A 15,514-nucleotide genomic window follows, 5' to 3' on the forward strand; every position below is an offset into this window, starting at 1 on the left:
AACAAGGCCCCATGTGGTCTCATTAGTGGAAACTTGGTATCTCCCCAGCCATGACAAGCACACAGATACATCTTGTACATATAAAGAGCTTGTGTAGGTCCTCTCCCCACCAACCCAATCCTGGCCCACCACATTTACATCCTTAGAATGTAATCATATTTCAACTGAGCTCCGTCTAACCTGGGGAAACAAAGGTCTCTCTTCTTTGACTTTCTTCACACAGTCAGCCACCAATCTCTTCATTGCCTTGGGACAGTTCTTGTAGAGCCTGCTAAGATCTGGAGAGGCATACCCACGGCCTACCATGAAGATGATCTAAAGAAGAAACAGTTTGTGAACAACAGAATACCGGGACTAACTAGCCCCTTGTTGCCAGGCCCCATGCAGATTACCTGGTCTCGGTTGTTGATGTGGGAGTAGGGAAGCTCCCCAGTCATCAGCTCGTACAGCACAATGCCGTAGGAGTAGACATCAGACTGGAAGCTGAATGGGTTGTTATCCTGCATTCGGATTACTTCTGGCGCCTATAAGGATGAAGTGTGGGTAATAACCTCCAGAGACATTGAGGAGCTATTTTAACTAGTCAGGGAGGGAGTTCCAAGTCCTTAGCCCAGGGTAGCTCTTCCCCAAAGACTCAACCCACAAAAACCCCAAGCTCTGGTCAATGTTGCCTTGCCAGGAGATACGTGGTTTTGTCCTATGCTGACTCCCAGAGCTGTGCAGAAATGCTGTGGATTTTGCACCCTGCCTTGGGCCAGTGTATGGGGCCAGCTTCCTCACCATCCACAGCACAGAGCCAGTGGGCTGTTCAACCTGCTGAGAACCACTCCAGCGTGACTTCACTGTTGCCAAGCCAAAATCTCCAATTTTTACCGTGAGGCCTTCATGAAGAAATATATCTCGATGCTTGTTAAGGAGATAAACTGACAGTTTATCCTGTTCATAACATGGCTTCTGACCTCCTTTGCTTCACTACTAAATCTTCCAGGAGACAGGAAATGATGGCATACATACACTCAATTATGGGCCCCACACTGCTTATCCCTTCTGCCTACATTTGGTACTCAGAGCAGGTTTACTACCTAATGACTTCTTTAAAAGCCTCTTGATAGAACTGATCTACTTTGACTCCTGTCAGCTTACTGCTGGGTAACAGGCAGTTTGGGTCTGGTTTGTGACCTGCCGGTTTACTAAAGTTCAAGCCAATATCTTGGCCCAGTGCTTAGCTGCAGAAAAAAACAGTGGCCTGTAGGCTGACTTCTATACATTTAACAGAAAGTAGCCATTTTGAAATTTTTGAAATTCTGGGATACTGGTTCTGAATTGATGTCAAGAAATATTGTATCCTTAAGTCTGACTCACAATAGCTACAGTGGTCCTCCAAACTCATCATCCTGTGGATACATCTTACTTAAAAGCTGGCAGAATTCTCAAACTGTTTCCCCTGAGCTGTGCACTGAGGGCTGTTAGGGTGGAAAAGGCTAAATGGAATCTCTGCCAGGGATGTGAACCAAAAGTGTCACATCCCTGGCAGAATTTCAGTAATCAATGTCACCATCAAAGATTTGAAAGATGCAGGGGTGGTGTTTCATGCCATATCTCCCTTTAATGCTCCGATCTGGCCAGTACAGAAGACAGATGGACCATATGTGGTGTCCTTACTTGAGCAATTACCATACCTCCTGATAACACGGTATGTAGCTATTGATCTCTCAAATGCCTTTTTCTATGGTACCTGTCCATAAGGACCACCAGAAGCAACTGCTTTTGATTGGCAAGATCAGCAGTGTACCTTAAGGATATATTAACTCTCCAGCCCTGTGTCCTTAGTTTGAAGGGATCTTGGTCATGTCTCTTCCACAAAATATCACATTGGTCTACCATATGGATGGCATTATGCTGGTTTGACCAAGTGAGCAGGAGGTAGCAATCACTTTTGACTTGTTGGTATTACTTATATGCATCAGAGGATCACAGTTACTTTCCCATCTGTATGTACACTGACACACCTTCCAAAGGCTTGATATAAATAGATGCTAATAACCTTCTCAAGCTATACTTTGGATAATCCAACCAGGCTGAGTTCAAGTCTATTTCAAGTTTGTATTCCCTCAGAAGGAACTGTTGGTTCAAGAAAAAAAAAAAAAAAAAAAAAAAAAAAACAACAAAAAAACCTTAAGGAAGGAACTCTCATGATGAACATGTTTGGCTTCTCAACTATATTAATGTTTTCCTTTAAAAAGCCCCCTTCTCCCCAGTCCGGCACCATGAACCATGTGTGAGAAAAAGGCCCCTTTGGGTCCTTAAGCTGAGAACTCAATACCAAAGGATACTGTTGGATTTCATGTCTCTGTGGATGATGTTCTTTGCATGCAAATAGCTGTGAAGGAGAAAAATCACTCAGTTAACCACCTCACTGCCCATCAGCTAACTGGTGGATAGGTAGCACTGTGCCCTACATATTGCAACTTGGATTTGCTCTGCAAAAACCAAGCCAGGCATGTAGGATGCTGTATTTCACCTCACATTCTGCCTGTCCAAAGACAAAGCCCAGAAGTAGCAAGGCTGATTGTCAGAAGCTGGAGATGGCTGTGAGCTGGATATTTTTCTGGGTGGTAAGAACACAGAATGTAATAATAGGATGGCTATTCTATGCATCTAGAAAAGCCCCCAAGCCATACACTTCCAAAATAATTTGTATGGCATGTGAATTATACCCGTTTCTTATGATTTAGAGCTATGTATGGATTTTTTGGTTGTTGTTAATTTTTGTTTTTTGAGAAAGGGTTTCTATTTAGTCCTGCCTGTCCTGGAACTTGCTCTATAGACCAGACTGGCCTTAAACTCACAGAGATCCAACTTTCTTTGCCTCTTTGAATGCTGGGATTTAAAGGCATGCACTACCATTATCTGGCTTCTGCATGATTTTAAGACAGAACAAAACTGTCGTCTTATACCAACTACAGTCCCCTGGCTGTAAGCACCACGGAACTCTGCACCCTCACCGTAAGGGCACAGCCTGGCAGTCACATGGTCACTCAGCACCATGTAGAGCCTGAGGCCCTAAAGGTGGCCTTTGAAAGAAAATGGATAATCAAAAGTGATAAAAGACTACAGAGTGAGTTCCAGGACAGCCAGGGCTACACGAAGAAGCCCTGTCTTGAAAAACCAAAAAAAAAAAAGAGATGGTTTGGGTGTTTAAGAGAATGTACTGCTCTTTCGATTCTAAGCACCTGCATCAGGCAGCTTACAACGGACTCCAGCCCCAGGAGGACCCAACTCCTGAGTACTGGCACTCATACCTACACACAGACCCACATAAATATACATAATTTAAAAAAATTTTAATTGAGAAAAGTATCGGTGAAAAGAAGGTATTTTCCTGTGACCATGGCTGAATGAGCAGGCTGAAATGGGAACTCTGGACTTCCCATACATGAATATCTGCTGTCGAAGAGCCCACCAATCTAGTCCCACAAAAGCAACTCAGGGTTCAAGTCACAAGGACTCACCAAGCTGTCTACTTACTCCATTCCCTGAGCCGTCTGTCGGGCAATGTCAATTAGCTGGAACATCTGGAATTTGGTCTCCTGGACATGCAGGTGTTTGTAGAGACTGCTGCCCTCACACCACTGGGTCACAATCGCCAGGTTGTCCTTTGTCATGTACCCCATGAACAGCAGGATATTAACATGCCGTGTTTTGCTAGGGGAAGCAGGGGAAACAGCTGTGAGACCATCCTTTGTACACCTCCATGCTAGCTAGCCTTGCTTACAGAGGATTCTCTTTGCATAGTACCCCTTGTCTATGGAATCCACCTCTGTCCAACTCTGTCCAACTCATCCGTACAAAACTAAGAGTGAATCAGTAACTAGACTTAGGGTTTGACCTCCAGAGCAAAGTAGATCAGCTATAATAGGATGCTATTAACTAAAAAAAGAAGTAAAGGTTAAAAACAATCTCACTACCACAAACCAAACCCCATAGAGCTGCTGAGTTTGAGTACAGAGAAGGGGTGTGTCCACGAAAAGGCTCTTTTGGCTTCTAGCACATATATGCTGGAGGAGGAACATCCCTTAAAACCCACAGCAGGTGCTGACCTGCACAGACTGGCGCTAGCTAACCCTGTTGTCCAGGGGCTGGGCTCACCGCAAAACAGCCACCTCGTTCCTGAAGGCCTGAAGTTGCTCTGGAGTTGGGTCAACCACCTTTAGGATCTTTACTGCAACATCTCCTGCAAATTAATTTGTAGTCTCACAGTTATATAGTCTTTATTTCTCAAATACCTTAGGATATATGTGCAGGTTCTCACGGACCCAGGACTCACTGACTAGGGTCAACCAGTGAGCCCCTTTCTACCTCCCCAGTACTGAGAATGTAAGTCATTCTGTAGTCCTAGAACTCAGAACCAGGCTGGCTTTGAACTCACACAGAACTCACCTCTGCCTCCCAAGTGTGCCACCACTGCCCTGCTAGAACTTTAAATTTTCATAAGGCTGTCTACTCTAGAAACTGAGGCAGGAGGCCAGCATAGGCTACATAACAAAACCTTGTCTAAAAAAAAACAGTCAGTTACTCAGGGCACCAATGACCAAAGTCTGAGTCAGTTTTCAAGCACCCTGGAAGTAGGTAGTCCCCTCAGCCTGAGGAGTATAGTCTTGCACTAGTCTGTTCTGGGGAGTAACAAGGGTAAAGACAGGGTTCCCATGAGGTCCCTGACTTGACTCCCTGTGAGCTCCAGTTTGTCACCTGCACCTGACCTAACAACTGACATCTAGCACCAAAGGCACAGGCTGCTGGAGAGGATGCAGCTCATCTGCGTGGAGGAGAAGCAGTGCTGGAGTCACCTGTCCAGCACAGTGACAATAACCCACATGGCGGGGGAAGGAAGATGGCTGCATGGCTGTGAAGCTGAGACAAGATAGTAGCTGGGGAGTGTATGGAGATGCTTCCTGGAGGTGGTGGTCTGTAAGCGTTAGGAAGAATGTTAGGAAGGATATTCTAGACTGCACCAGAAACTAAAGTAAGGGATCTTGTGGAGACATGTAACTGAGCACCTGTAAAACAGAAGAGCTAGAGAAGAATTTAGTCCAAATAGCCCAGGTGAGGGCAGGCTTCGAGTTATAGTGGAAAACAAACTGGGAGTGTTTGGGGTGGAGGTGAGAGAGATGGGTGAGGGGGTCAGGTCAACTTAAGTGGTGAGGCCAGGAAGATGGTTGGTGGCCAGGTGCCTGCAAAGGCAAAACTTAAAAGGACAGGCAGGCTATGAGTGTAGGAAGTAGGCTGGTGGTGATGCTAAGCAGCCTTTCAAGAACAGGCTCTGCCTAGTTCATGGCCTGCTGCAGTGACCACATTCCTCTGCAGACCAAGAGACAGGCCAGCAGGGCATTGCTTGACAGTTCTCAGAGAAAGAGTCACTCTACAAGTCACTAACCAACTCTCTGATCTATATGCTCTTAAGAAATCAACTTAAGGTCTGGCGGTGGTGGCACACCCTTTAGTCCCAGCACTTGGGAGGCAGAGGCAGGCGGATTTCTGAGTTCGAGGCCAGCCTGGTCTACAGAGTGAGTTCCAGGACAGCCAGGGCTACACAGAGAAACCTTGTCTCAAAAAACAAACAAAAAAGATATCAACTGTTCATACAACGACTCAAGCAAGGCAAAACCCCATGTAATGATGTGCACTGAGAGAAGTAGATGCTGCTGTTTCCAGAGGAATTTGGATGACTGCACACCTGATATTCAGAACTTGTCTCCATCTCTGCCCCATTATCTATAAAGGTTATTAGTACCGTGTCTGAACCGGGGGGTGGAACATCAAGAAACTTTATAAGCACATACAAGAAACCCCTACTTTTTTTTTGCTAACATCCTAAATCCAGGTGTTAAAAAACCTGGTATGGGGGCTGGCTCAGCGGATAAGAGCACTGACTGCTCTTCCAAAGGTCCTGAATTCAGATCCCAGCAACCACATGGTGGCTCACAACCACCCGTAATGAGATCTGATGCTCTCTTCTGGTGCATCTAAAGACTGGGCCGGGGTGAGCAGGACAGAGTGAGCAGGCTGGAAAGAGTGGGGCCATTCTGAGTTCAATTCCCAGCAGGCACATGATGACTCATGGCCATCTGTACAGCTACAGTGTACTCATACACATAAAATAAATAATCAATCTTTAAAAAAAAAAAACTGGTATGGAAATGGTTTAGTACCCTCCCTATCAAATTATTCAAGCTACAGCTACAGAGTTTAAGTTCAAATCTTCCTTCTAAGTGATTTCCCATGGCACATGAAGAGATAGCTACAATTAAACCTGGGGCCCAAACAGAGACACGAGTCGGAAGTATGCAGTTTTCCTGCACTAAGATGATCAGGGCAGACAGATCCTCCTTGTGCCTGTTATAAGGTCCCTTTCAGTTGCTGGTGCCAAGGGTACACGCCACCCAAAGCAGCAGACACCTCCTCATGAAGAAGCATGTTCCATGAGCACAGCTAGCTTGCTTAGAAGAAATAGCACCACTAGTACTTCACTCCAGGGCTACTACTTGTTTACTGGTTACCAATTAAAATAATGTAAAGTTAAAATGCTGTGAAATTTCAAAATTGATTTGATTACCAGGTGTGATCAAGAACCCATAGAGAAGGCCACCATGAACCAAGAAGTCCCTAGTCTTCTCTGCTGGAACCTGACCACCAGAGCCCTGCAGCTGGAAATAGGCCCAAACTCACCATGCCACTTGCCCTTGTACACAGTGCCAAAAGAGCCTGACCCGATCCGAGTAGACAGCATCACCTCACTGGCTTCTATTTCCCAGTAATAGCTTGAATCTCTCTGCCCACGAGGCCTCTGAAACGAGAAGAGATATAATCCATACTATCAAAGAAATGATCATCCTAATCCCGTGTGTTCCTGCTCCCTTTAAAGATGGACACTGCCACTGCAGCTACAATTTCTGACTTTGAGATGCCAGTTTACTGAGTTGTAGCCGAATGACAACTTACAGGATATGAAGGTGCCAGGGAGCACCGGCATTCATTTTCCTTTATATAATTTATTAGATTCCTACCCCCAAATATCTAATTTCCAAAAGTGTATTTTTATTGAGCCCTGAGTGACAGGAGGTGTTACTGGACATACTCACAATTTTGTTTTTTTCCTGGGTCCCAGGTCCTGGTGCCCGCTCTCTTTGTGCTGGCACAGGGGTTTTGGGCTGTGACCAGCCTGTTGGGCTCAGGTTGTTAGGGCTGCTGGACAGGGCTGAAGGTGAGGCTTAATAAACAAGAAAACAGAATCCGCACACGGATAAGCCAACAGGAGATCATAGCATAGAGAGAAAAAAGCCCATTACTGACCACTAAATGACTGGGGTAAAGTACCTGATTCACTGTGACTTCGAATTGCATCCTGAAACAAAGAACAAACGTTGCTCAGACAAGCCAGAGAAGCCTTTCTCTTGCAGGGGAAGGGTTGTAGGTACAAAACAATTACTAACTCTCTAAAATAGAAAGTATACTTCCATATTCTAAATTCCTAGTTTACCTAATGTCAAAAGCAAATTTTTCCAAGATTGATTTCTATTAAATATTGCGTTAAGTGAGTGTAACTTTTCATGGGAACCATAACATTTCTCAAAAAAAGCAACAGAAACAAACCTTCAGCAAAGGCTGAAAAAGTTACTATCAATGGGGATCTCCTCCAAAGACTCAGGATCCTGCTCTACTGAGACCAGAGACAGAGAGACAGATCCAGTGACAGGCTCATGTTTACTTCACTAGGAATAAGGACAAATAGACACCTAAAGTTGGGTTTGACACAAGTAAGCACTACTTGAGACCTAAATCACAGAACTGGAAAGACAACGAACCCCAGAGCCTGGATCCTGTGGACATGGACAGAAGGGAGACTCAGTCAGGGTCATAGAACAGTAGGTGGAAGAAAGGGAACCATCACACATGGATCTCGGCCTCAGCTCCATTGGCACTGAGGTACCACTTTAAATGTAGTGATGGTCTCAAGCAGCCACACCCTCTTATGTGACAAGCCAACTCTACTAGACACTATTTCAAAGAACAGTTCAAATCATGAAGACCTATCTCCCCAGGTAAATTTTTCAAGATTTTATTTTTGATTTGTGTGTGGTGCACCACACACATGAAAACCTAGGTGCCCACAGAAGTGAAGAGATCCTGTGAGATCCCCCGATAGTTGTGTGCCTTCTCACATGGGAACTTGGACCTGAACTCATGCCCTACAAGAGCAGCAAGCACTCCTAACTACTCAGCTATCTATACAGCCTTCCATGAGACAGTTCTAAACTCTAAATTTTAAAATTCTTCCTAGAGGGTAGAATTTATAGGCAATAATATAAAACTACTTGACCCTCATAGCTTCAGAAAATGTCTTTCTAGAAAGTCATCTGTTACTTTTCTTTGTATAACCACAGCAAACAATATTTGTTCTACAACCCTATTACTAGAATGTTCCCACTCAATATTTTTTAAGGCTTATTTTTTGTCTTATATGTAAGGGTGTTTTGTCTGTATATATGTGTGCAACACATCTGTGTAGTACCCTGGAGGCCAGAAGAGGATATTGCATTCTCCAGAAATGAAGTTATAATAAACAGTAGTAAGCTTTGTATGTGGGTGCTGGGACCTAAACTAGGGTCCTCTACAAAAAAAAAAAAAAAAAAAAAAAAGTGCTCTTAACTGCTAGGCCATCACTCCAGCCATGATTTTGGTTGGTTGGGTGGGTGGTTGGCTGGCTGGCTGATTTTTTAAATACAGAATCTCACTGTGTAGCCCAGGCTGGCTTTGAACTTACCATTCTCCTGCCACAACCTTGTTAGTGTTATGATTACATACATGTGCCACCATGATTAGCTTTCAAAGATATCTTTACAAAAGTAAAAGAACCACAAACTAAGCTACTGCGACCCCACCTCCACCCCCACCCCCAGAACTACTTAAGAGTCCCAATCCTTGGGATGGGGAGAAGATTTGGTTGCTGAAGGGCTTGCCATGTAAGCAAGAAGGCAGAGTTTAATCCCCATGTGGTGGCACATGCCTATGACCCTAGATGGTAGATGGTGACAGGAGGATCCTGGAGGCTCACTGACTGGCCAGCCTAGCCCAGCTGCAAGCTCCAGGTTCAATGGGACCCTATTTCAAGGAAGGGCAATTGAGGAAGACACGTGACATCAATCTCTAGCCTCCACATGCCTGCACACACATAAAATGCAGATCTTCACTCTACAATTCAAACTAGGCCTGCGGATGTGTGTCTGTGTGGGAATGGTGGGAAAGCCTGGTGTCAGTATATTTTTAAGTACAATGGCAGCCAAGTAGGAGAAGCACTGATCACTCAGCCAATCTCAACTAGAATTCTATTCCAGAGTGCAGCAGGATAGTTTTTAATGTCTCTTATTTTTTCTTCCTCTGCCCATTATTTTATTTGGTAATAGTTACTATAATTGGATCACATAATTCCAGGATAAAATTTTAAGTGCTCTTAAGTTTAAGTATTAGTTTAGAAGAACATAACTGGTGTTAAGCCAACATACAGTCCAAAGTGCTGAATTAATCGTGTGTTATTAAAAAGAAAAAGAAAAAAAAAGCACATCCTTTAACCCCAGCACTTGGGAGGCAGAGGCAGATGGATCTCTGAGAGTTCAAGGCCACCTTGGTCTACAGAGTGAGTTCCAGGACAGCCAGAGCTATAGAGAGACCCTGTCTCAAAACACAATACCACCTCCAAAAAAGGGGGAAAAAAGCCACAAAAAATTTTTTCTTTTGAGGCACAAACAGGATTAATGTTGTATTACTTATGTTAGAAACTGAAGAATTTTCACTTTGAATATACTAACAGTTTAAACAGGGACAAGTTGGACATATGAAGAAAATAGCTACTTTATGATTCTATTACTAGGACTAATAATGATAAAGCCCATAGCTTACACATGGTAGGAGGACAAGTGCTTACAAGTGATGATAGCTAGAGAGAAACTATACCTAAGATGTCAGGTGTCAAGGAATAAGGCTTTATAGAGATCAACTCATGGTATAGAGAAAGCATAGTGGTCATGTCTCTTGAGTCTTTTGTATTTGTTTTTGAAATAGGATCTCACCGTGTAGCCCAGGCTGGTCTTGAATAAGGTCTGCCAGAGTGCTGGAATTCTGGTCATGCCAGGCTTTATGATAAGCTTTTCTAAGTCATATTAACCAGATGATTAAATGTTTTGATTTCTAATGTCTGAACTATATGTTACTATATCAGTCCATCTTTTGAGAAAACAGAGTTTTTAAAAACTATTTCAATCCCCTTGTCTTCAAGAATTTACCTTGAGAAATTCACCTATCAGTGGTAACGCAGAGTGTTTTGTTTTACTCATAACTCTAAAAAAGGAAAAAAATTATGGCAACAAGTCTGGCTAGAAGTATAAATGAATGTATAATTATCTCACTTAATAGTCTACCATCTGACAGTCTCCTGTTAAACCCAAGAAAGCAAAGGCATGAAGAAAATACCTACTCTTCCCCTCAGACAAAATCGTGTGGAGCACGCCCTGGGAGAAGCATTCAGGCTGTTATTCTAGTCCAAAGCAATGAGAAATAAAGAAGAATAAAGAACAAAGGAAGCATTTGAAGTGTATTCAGTCGACTTTAAAGATGAGCTAGAAAGCAAACCAAAGGGACAGAACATACAAGAAAAGAAAGGCAGTTTGCAAACACTGACTGGCACTGACACATTTGCCTCAATGCACAGTAGATCCCAGAGCTCCTACTTTACAAGCCCCTAGAACATCTGAGGTCTTCACACTACACGCCTCATTGCTCTGCAGTGTCTGTACCAGTGCAAAGAAATCACATCCAAAGCTGGGACACAGAGCACAGTGGTTAGCGAGGAGTTCTGTCTCCTGCTGTAATGACACACTTGCCTAGTTATTAAGCCAGTCTATACACTTAAACAGATTTAAAAAGAATATTTCCAAGTCCAAGGGCCTGAGAAAGTACTCCAGCATTCCTGAGCTGCTTCCCAATGTCAACTACTGCTGCTCATCACCACCCCAAGGGGCCCTATTACCTCAATCATCCTGCTGTCCACAGGCAGGGTGGTGCTGACAATGTGGACATTGGGAGTGGACGTTGACCTCTGCCTCTGGGACAGGGAACCTTCAGAGGAAGGGCTGGAGGTGTTGAAAGTGAAGGCATGGGGTGTGGAGTATCTGTGCTGGGAACTGGGCACGGAGGAGAAAGAAAGTCCCATGATTGGCACTCAGGCCTCCACATTGGCAAAGTCTTTTCAAGTCTTTTAGCTCATTATGACACTTAAGGGCAAACCTGACCCATACAATCCTTGACACAATATTTCACTCTCTCAATATGCACTATTTAAAAACTCTTCTGTGTTCCTTTTCGTGCAAAATTTTGAAAATGAGAAACAAATGTGCTTGTCATCCCCTGTGAAAAGGAGAGTCCATTATACAATTTCTCCTTGGTGATAAATCACTCTTCAGAATACTTTAGAGTTCTACAACATTTCTAAGAACAGATCAGCATCTGCTACAAGCACCACCTAACTGGAATCTGCCCAATTTAATTTGAAGAAAGACTGAAAATCTCTCCCTGTAGCCAGCACACAGCAAAGTATGTGTTCTACTGTTAGAACATCTGCAACACCAACCTATGAGAAGACCTTTTCAGCCTATGGACATACATTAATAAGTATCGAATAAGGGATGGGATGCAGCTCAGTGGCAGAAGGTTTACCTAGCCTATATAAGGTTCTAAGTCTGAGCCCCAACATCCTGAACCCACTAACTCCTGGGACTAACGGTAAGACTCCATAGCATGTCACCAGCCTAGCCTAGGTGAGGCCCTGAGTTCCACCCCAACTCCAAAAACCAAAGGTGGGAGAGCATATTTGTTCTGTAGATGAAATTTAAGGTTTGTTCAGGTCATACTCATATGAATTCAAGGGATAAAGACCACTTTTCTAAGGGATACTGTTCTGTCTATTCCCATACCACCCTGAACAGGCCTGGCTGTTCCCACACTAAAATGTCACCTTGTACTAGGAATTCTACATTTAGGTTTTCAGAGTCTAGTTTCTTATCCTCAAGGCAAGCTGTTTTTTATTCAAATGTGGTTTTTAAATTACCAAAAAGGATTCATTCAAGTCAGGCATAAACACAGAATTCAGTACAATTCCTTGTTCTAACATGCTGCCTTTACCTAGTTCTGTAGGAGCTTTACAGGGTCATTAAGTGGTAGCTGATTAGCTAACAGACATTTTAGACAAAAGTGGAGATTTTTATCTTTGGATCTAAATACTTTCATGTCACTGACCAAGATGTAAATTCAAATTTTAAAACCAGAAATCAGCACGGACAAGTTAAAGGCAAACTCGGAGCAAAACAGGAAGCTCTATCTCCAACTACCTGGGTTTTAAGGCTGGGATAAACATTTACAAGGTCTGATTTTCTTCTCACTTGGGGAACCCTTTCCACAGACACCTAATTCATTCACCACAACTGGAAGAACCTCAAGCTTTTTATAAATGTAATGTGAGACTGAGGGTTGTATTGTAATAGAAGGGCCTGCAGTCAAAATCACTGTCCAGAATGTAAGGACGATGGGACCACAGAAAGAAAAATCTCCACTAGGTGTTCCACAAAGCAGGACATGAAGAGGGAATTCTTTGTACTCAGGCTGACAACCCACCTAACCCAATGTAATTTCCAAAGAGCTCAAAGTACAGCATTACCTAGCAGGCATCCGAGAAACAGACTCTCGCATCCGACGCATCGGGAAAGAAGGTGGTGCTGGGACTCCTATGTCACCAACAGTAGAATTTGGAAACAGCCTAAATGAAACATGAAAAGACTAGTTTATGGATTCAGTCCTCTCACAGAAAAACCATCCCACCTTGCCTCTAAACCTAAAGCTAAAACCCAACTCTCCTTGATTCATTTTCCTCAAGTGCTTTAGTCAGTCACCTGCTATGAAAAGACCATCGATCTAAAGGGCTGGATTATAGACTGAGTGACAGCAGCCTGCTGATAAATGCACATCCTGCCAGGATACATCTCTAGAAAGGCAGTCTTGTCTAGCTATACTACATAATGTTGCTTAAGTGATAGTACAACATTTCACAACCTATACTACACACAGCTTTTCTGGAATTATAGTCTTTGAAACACATACACACACACACACACACACAGAATAAATTATGTTCATTATATTCAGTACCAACAGTAAAACAGAAGGGAAAGTGGGATTACTATTAACTGGCACTTTCGTTTGCCTGCTGTCCTTTTGCTAAGCAATTTTATATTATTGCAGCCCTTTTGAAATGAGAGAGCTGAGACTTAGAGAAGCTAGTGACAGTCCTGAGGTTGTGATGTACTTGCTGGCCACAAACACATGCCTTTCTGCTACTCAAGGCTCTGAGAACCAGCAGGGTGACTTCCATGAGAGCTAAAAGGTTCCTCCCCACTGTGAATGAAGACAATATTCCCTTCATTTTCCTAATATGTTTCAATAAGGGTAAAGCTGACTTTTCATAATCTCAATACAAGTTTTTAAAAGACTCTAAGAAGGGGCTGGTGAGATGGCTCAGCGGGTAAGAGCACTGGACTGCTCTACCGAAGGTCCTGCGTTCAAATCCCAGCAACCACATGGGGGCTCACAACCACCTGTAATGAGATCTGATGCCCTCTTCTGGTGTATGTGAAGACAGCTACAGTGTACTTAATTATAATAATAAATAAATCTTTTTTAAAAAGGACTCTAAGAAGTATAATTTAAAATATGCAATTATTTAAATAATTTTCTCTCTGTGAAATATAGTTTTATATTTGGCTTATCTCTCAACAGAGAGCCTCAATCTTTTATATCCAAACTGTCTGAAGCCTAAATACACTGCTCCCTGGTGTGAGAGGAAGTAAAGAGTACAAGCTCCACTTTCTTCTTTCTTGGGACAACCCACACCACTGGCCACTTGCAGCCCAGGTGAAGAGAGAAAGTCCAGCCCTTCAATTTCCATGTCCTTGTTCTTTTCCTTGACAAATCAGTGTCAGTAACAATTTGACAGACAGTGGGTCCTGCCTGCTTGTGGTATTGTTGTGCATGTGTGTCTGAGTTCATATGACTGGTGTGAATGCTAGCAGTCAATGCTAGGAGTCTTCCTCAGTCATTCTCCATCTTATTTTTTGAGACAAGATCTCTCACGGAAACTAGAGCTCAATGACTCAGCTAGACTAGCTGGCTAGCAAACTCAAGGATAGCCCTATCTCCACTTCCCAACTCTGAGATTACACATTGTGGGCCCAGCTTTTATGTCAAACACAGCTCTCATGCTTGCACAGTTAGCACTTTACAAACTGAGTTATCCCCCAGCTCCCGACCTCTTTATTTTACAGCTAGATGAGTACCACACTAGAACTACTATGCTGCTAAAGCAGAAAGTTTCTGACTCATAGCAACCACTTATTTAGCAAACCTAAAACGCAGACTTAACATTGAAAACGTATAATGAGCATCCTCAAGTGTTTCTGGACCTGACCCTGGCATTTTTTACAAGAAAAAAAAAACACAGTGCCTTACAAGAGCTGTCTGATATTACTCCAGTCCACACACATAGTAGGTACTTTGGTGCTACAGTGCTCATGAAACTTGTAGCCACAGGTCTGACATCGAAATCCGTTTAGTAGGAACTTCTGACAGATGTCACAGAATGCAAGCTTCAGGAACGTTTTCCGAGCCTGTGACAAGAAAGCAGGATTGTGAGAACTCGAGTGAAAAGCAAACATGGCACCGTCCTCACAAGAGTCCCCACAGAGAAGAATCACAATTCCAATACTGTCAGATTCCGAGTCAGGGTAGAGGGGCCTCTGTTAATGGACTCTAAACTGCCCGCTATACATGACAGCACAGGGAGAGCTGAAAGCAACTAACAGTGAGCACCCAAGACTTCTCGGAAAGGTCAATGATCCATGGTAGAGAGCCCAAAATGAGCTGGAAACTTACAAAGTTGTGAGTTGTGAGTGGAACATGATCCAAAAAATCCACTTGCAGTTCTTCTCCAATCAGAGAGGCGGCATCGGTGTTCCAATCTAAGCGTGCTTTCTTACTAAAAATTACCCAAAGTATAACATGAGGGAACATTAGACAAGGCTCAAAACAGAGCAGTTCTACTGTCTACTGCACGCTGTCTAAGCACACCTCACAGGTGTTCTGGTCCGACCCTAAAAATGAGCCAACATTGCTCACTGGGTGGCCTGTTGAAACCCAACCTTGTTGGACTCCAAAATGTATGCTCCTAGAACAAAGTATCCCTTAAAAAATGAAAAAGAACAATCTCATGACAAGAGTAAGTGTCTTTAAGGGGATTGTGTAATGTTAAAATCCTACCAAGTCACTACAAGTTAGTGTTCAACAGCTACTTCAATCTAAAATACATGTGTATAATATAAACACAAATGTGTTGTGCATTAGTTACAGACTTAAAGTT

The 15,514-nt window shown here is 43.2% G+C and overlaps 1 protein-coding gene across 7 annotated transcripts in view; it reads right to left on the bottom strand.

The window, feature by feature from the left end:
- Positions 1 to 15,514, bottom strand: part of Raf1 (Raf-1 proto-oncogene, serine/threonine kinase) — a 60,348-nt gene that overhangs the window by 878 nt on the left and 43,956 nt on the right. For 5 of the 7 annotated variants that reach the window (XM_031383009.1, XM_031383010.1, XM_031383008.1 and 2 more), the window contains 13 exons: positions 15,031 to 15,133; positions 14,608 to 14,765; positions 12,764 to 12,862; positions 11,081 to 11,234; positions 7,375 to 7,402; positions 7,140 to 7,267; positions 6,727 to 6,844; positions 4,150 to 4,234; positions 3,529 to 3,705; positions 2,334 to 2,380; positions 781 to 899; positions 393 to 524; positions 181 to 315 (listed from right to left, as the gene is read on the bottom strand). In XM_031383009.1, the coding sequence (XP_031238869.1) occupies positions 181 to 315; positions 393 to 524; positions 781 to 899; positions 2,334 to 2,380; positions 3,529 to 3,705; positions 4,150 to 4,234; positions 6,727 to 6,844; positions 7,140 to 7,267; positions 7,375 to 7,402; positions 11,081 to 11,234; positions 12,764 to 12,862; positions 14,608 to 14,765; positions 15,031 to 15,133 (1,483 nt within the window). Of the gene's footprint in view, positions 1 to 180; positions 316 to 392; positions 525 to 780; positions 900 to 2,333; positions 2,381 to 3,528; positions 3,706 to 4,149; positions 4,235 to 6,726; positions 6,845 to 7,139; positions 7,268 to 7,374; positions 7,403 to 10,528; positions 10,589 to 11,080; positions 11,235 to 12,763; positions 12,863 to 14,607; positions 14,766 to 15,030; positions 15,134 to 15,514 lie in introns of all 7 variants that reach the window. The other 2 variants (XM_031383013.1, XM_031383014.1) reach the window with 1 other exon arrangement.

Source organism: Mastomys coucha, unplaced genomic scaffold (assembly GCF_008632895.1).
Source record: "Mastomys coucha isolate ucsf_1 unplaced genomic scaffold, UCSF_Mcou_1 pScaffold20, whole genome shotgun sequence".
In the NCBI taxonomy this organism is placed as follows: domain Eukaryota; kingdom Metazoa; phylum Chordata; class Mammalia; order Rodentia; family Muridae; genus Mastomys; species Mastomys coucha.